The sequence below is a fragment of the Crocuta crocuta genome, unplaced genomic scaffold (genome assembly GCF_008692635.1).
Source record: "Crocuta crocuta isolate KB4526 unplaced genomic scaffold, BGI_CrCroc_1.0 scaffold224, whole genome shotgun sequence".
NCBI lineage: Eukaryota > Metazoa > Chordata > Mammalia > Carnivora > Hyaenidae > Crocuta > Crocuta crocuta.
The window spans coordinates 2,508,611-2,511,105 of record NW_027529545.1 but is presented as its reverse complement, the minus strand read 5'-3'; the positions used below and the strand labels follow the sequence as shown (position 1 = coordinate 2,511,105).

At 45.5% G+C, this 2,495-nt stretch overlaps 1 protein-coding gene across 1 annotated transcript in view; it reads right to left on the bottom strand.

The window, feature by feature from the left end:
- FRMPD4 (FERM and PDZ domain containing 4) overlaps positions 1-2,495 on the bottom strand; it is a 533,682-nt gene that overhangs the window by 11,993 nt on the left and 519,194 nt on the right. Inside the window, exons 14-15 of the mRNA XM_077761395.1 lie at positions 1,494-1,583; positions 745-927 (exon numbers count right to left, since the gene is read on the bottom strand). Of these exons, the coding sequence (XP_077617521.1) occupies positions 745-927; positions 1,494-1,583 (273 nt within the window). The remainder of the gene's footprint in view (positions 1-744; positions 928-1,493; positions 1,584-2,495) is intronic.

Genomic DNA, 2,495 nt, shown 5'->3' with positions numbered 1-2,495 from the left:
TTCTAAGCATCTCTGCTCTGGGGCTGGGCCAGGCATCCCAAGTCTGTTCTTGTGCTTTCACTGTCATGAAGTCAACCGGAGACCGGGAGTCAGCCCATGAAATGCCACGAGCCGCGGCCACTATGTCTGAGCTCCATACTCTCCCTTTTTCCTGCTGCAGAGTACACTGAGGCTTTTCGATCTGCTGTGTAGACAGAGCCCCGGTGGGAGTGAGTCCTCCCTGCCTGTTCTCACAGCACCCCTCCTGGTCGACGCGGTTTCCGCTTCTCCGTGGAAACACAGATATGTTAACATGACCAAAATCCAATGACTTGTCTGCTACTGGGACAAGGAGGTAGGGACAGGGGACCCGGGTTATTTCCTGACAATTTTCTGTTTCGGGAGTAAAGTTCTCCCCTTTGAGGACAATCTCAAGATTCTTATTTTCAATGGAATGGCCATGACGTTCATAGGGGCCAGATGTTGTCGGTACTAACTGTGACAGCACAAAAAGACAGACTGGCTGAAATACTCTGCTTTTCCCAAAGAATAAACACATACGGACTCAATATGACAAAAGGGAATGGGAGCTCTAAATAAAGTTGGGAAAAATCTCCCTGACTCTCTGTACATGAATATTCTAGAAGGCTCACAGGGAAANCATTTCTGATTCTTTTCACACACTGAAATTTTGACTGCTTTGTAAATATCAGCGGCGGTAAGCCGTTCAGATCAAGGCCCTGGGTCCATATCTGAGAGACTTACCTTCACATCCAGCACATGGAGCTCCACCCTCACCAAGCTTTCTTCTTCGGTAAACATCTCAATCCTGTTGACGTGGCTGAAGTCAGCTAAAAGGGCCACCAGATTGGTTTTGGTGTTTATGACATGGCTTATGCCATATCGGGGCCCCACCAGGAGAGTCACTTCTGATCGCTTTTCTGCCTGCTGAGAGATGGTGACAAAAATATAAAAGTTCTAGACTTCTAAGGCACTGCGCAGAGTTGAACCTGAGAGTCTGTTCTCAGAAGATTACATTTTCTTTAGACTGCATTTTTCGATTATACTGTACCAAATCATCCAATTAGAAGAACTGGACATTATCACTGCATCGAGGCTCTGCTAACTTATGAATAACGTAGAAAGTAAATGTTATCATAGCCCATATTTTCATCATTGTGAGACACTTTTAGGAATGAAGACTTTTTTTTTTTCTTTTTTAATATGAAAGCAACTACTGGCCCAATGATTTAAAAGAAGGCCATTGTTAAGGTGCATCAATTCTCTCGGTTCTTCATGTTTCTTTTTCTAGGGCATTCTGCAGTGGCGTTATCTAGTTTAACGTTTCTTCTCATATTTTCAGACTGTGGTGCAGTCGATTAGAAATGAAGGCTGGAAAAGATTCATAGCTGATTTGCTTTTGTCATCAAAGGCAGCTCATCTAAGACAGCCTATGGCACTGACATTTTGCAGGCTTCTGTGGCTTCCCAGAGAAAGCAAGAAAAAGCAATTACCACTAATGTTGCCTTGAACACACGACCCCCATACAACCGAAGATCACTGAGGAACTTGAGATAATGGACCTTGGCTTGCAGTGCAGACAGCTGAGGAGAGAAAAGAAACCCCAGGTGTTAATTCCACTGGGTGTGGGTCTGTTTGTGCTGGAGACCAGCTAAAGCCAAGGGCAAACCCGGGTGCTTTTACTACCAATGGATGGGGTGTGACAAAGACTCTTCATAGGAGTCAAAGTAGATTGCTGTGTATTTGGTTTCAGGATAAAGGGCCGCAACAAGAAATTCAGATTAAAACCTTTTTATTTGGGGGCAAAGGCACTGGCAGCGGGGTGGTGGTGGAGGGGGCATGGGTCATAAGCATGGATACGCTGGGCCAGGGCGCTCAACAAATGAGAACAAGATGGTGAGATATCCCACTGGAACAGCCGCTCATTGGAGACTCCAAGAGTCGAGTGGTGCCTTCCAATCGCGGGCTGTGTATAGGAGACTCACCTGTATACAGAGTTTGGGGGAGCCGTTTTGAACACATCCCCAAAAAAGTACTGGATTGTAGGGGCGCCTGGGTCGCTCAGTCGGTTAAGCGTCCGACCTTAGCTCAGGTCATGATCTCACCGTTCGTGAGTTCGAGCCCCGCATGGGGCTCTGTGCTGACAGCTCGGAGACTGGAGCCTGCTTTGGATTCTGTATCTCCCTCTCTGTCTGCCCCTCCCCCATTTGTGCTCTGTTTCTCTTCGTCTCCCAAAAGAATAAAAGAAAACGTTAAAAAAATTTTTTTAAAGTACTGGATTGTTAACTAAACCACAATGCACTACCCTTCCTGTAATTGTTAGTTGGCTCTCTGTGGTCACCAAAGAGACTACTTCCTTCAAAAGCCCAAAGCATTTTGCAAATCGATGTGAAATCAAACCACTTACTCTTGGCTACAAAAACTGACCTTTATAGAAAAACAGTGATGGATAGATCTTAGAGTAGTTATCCAAATTATTACAAAACCAGTGGGCC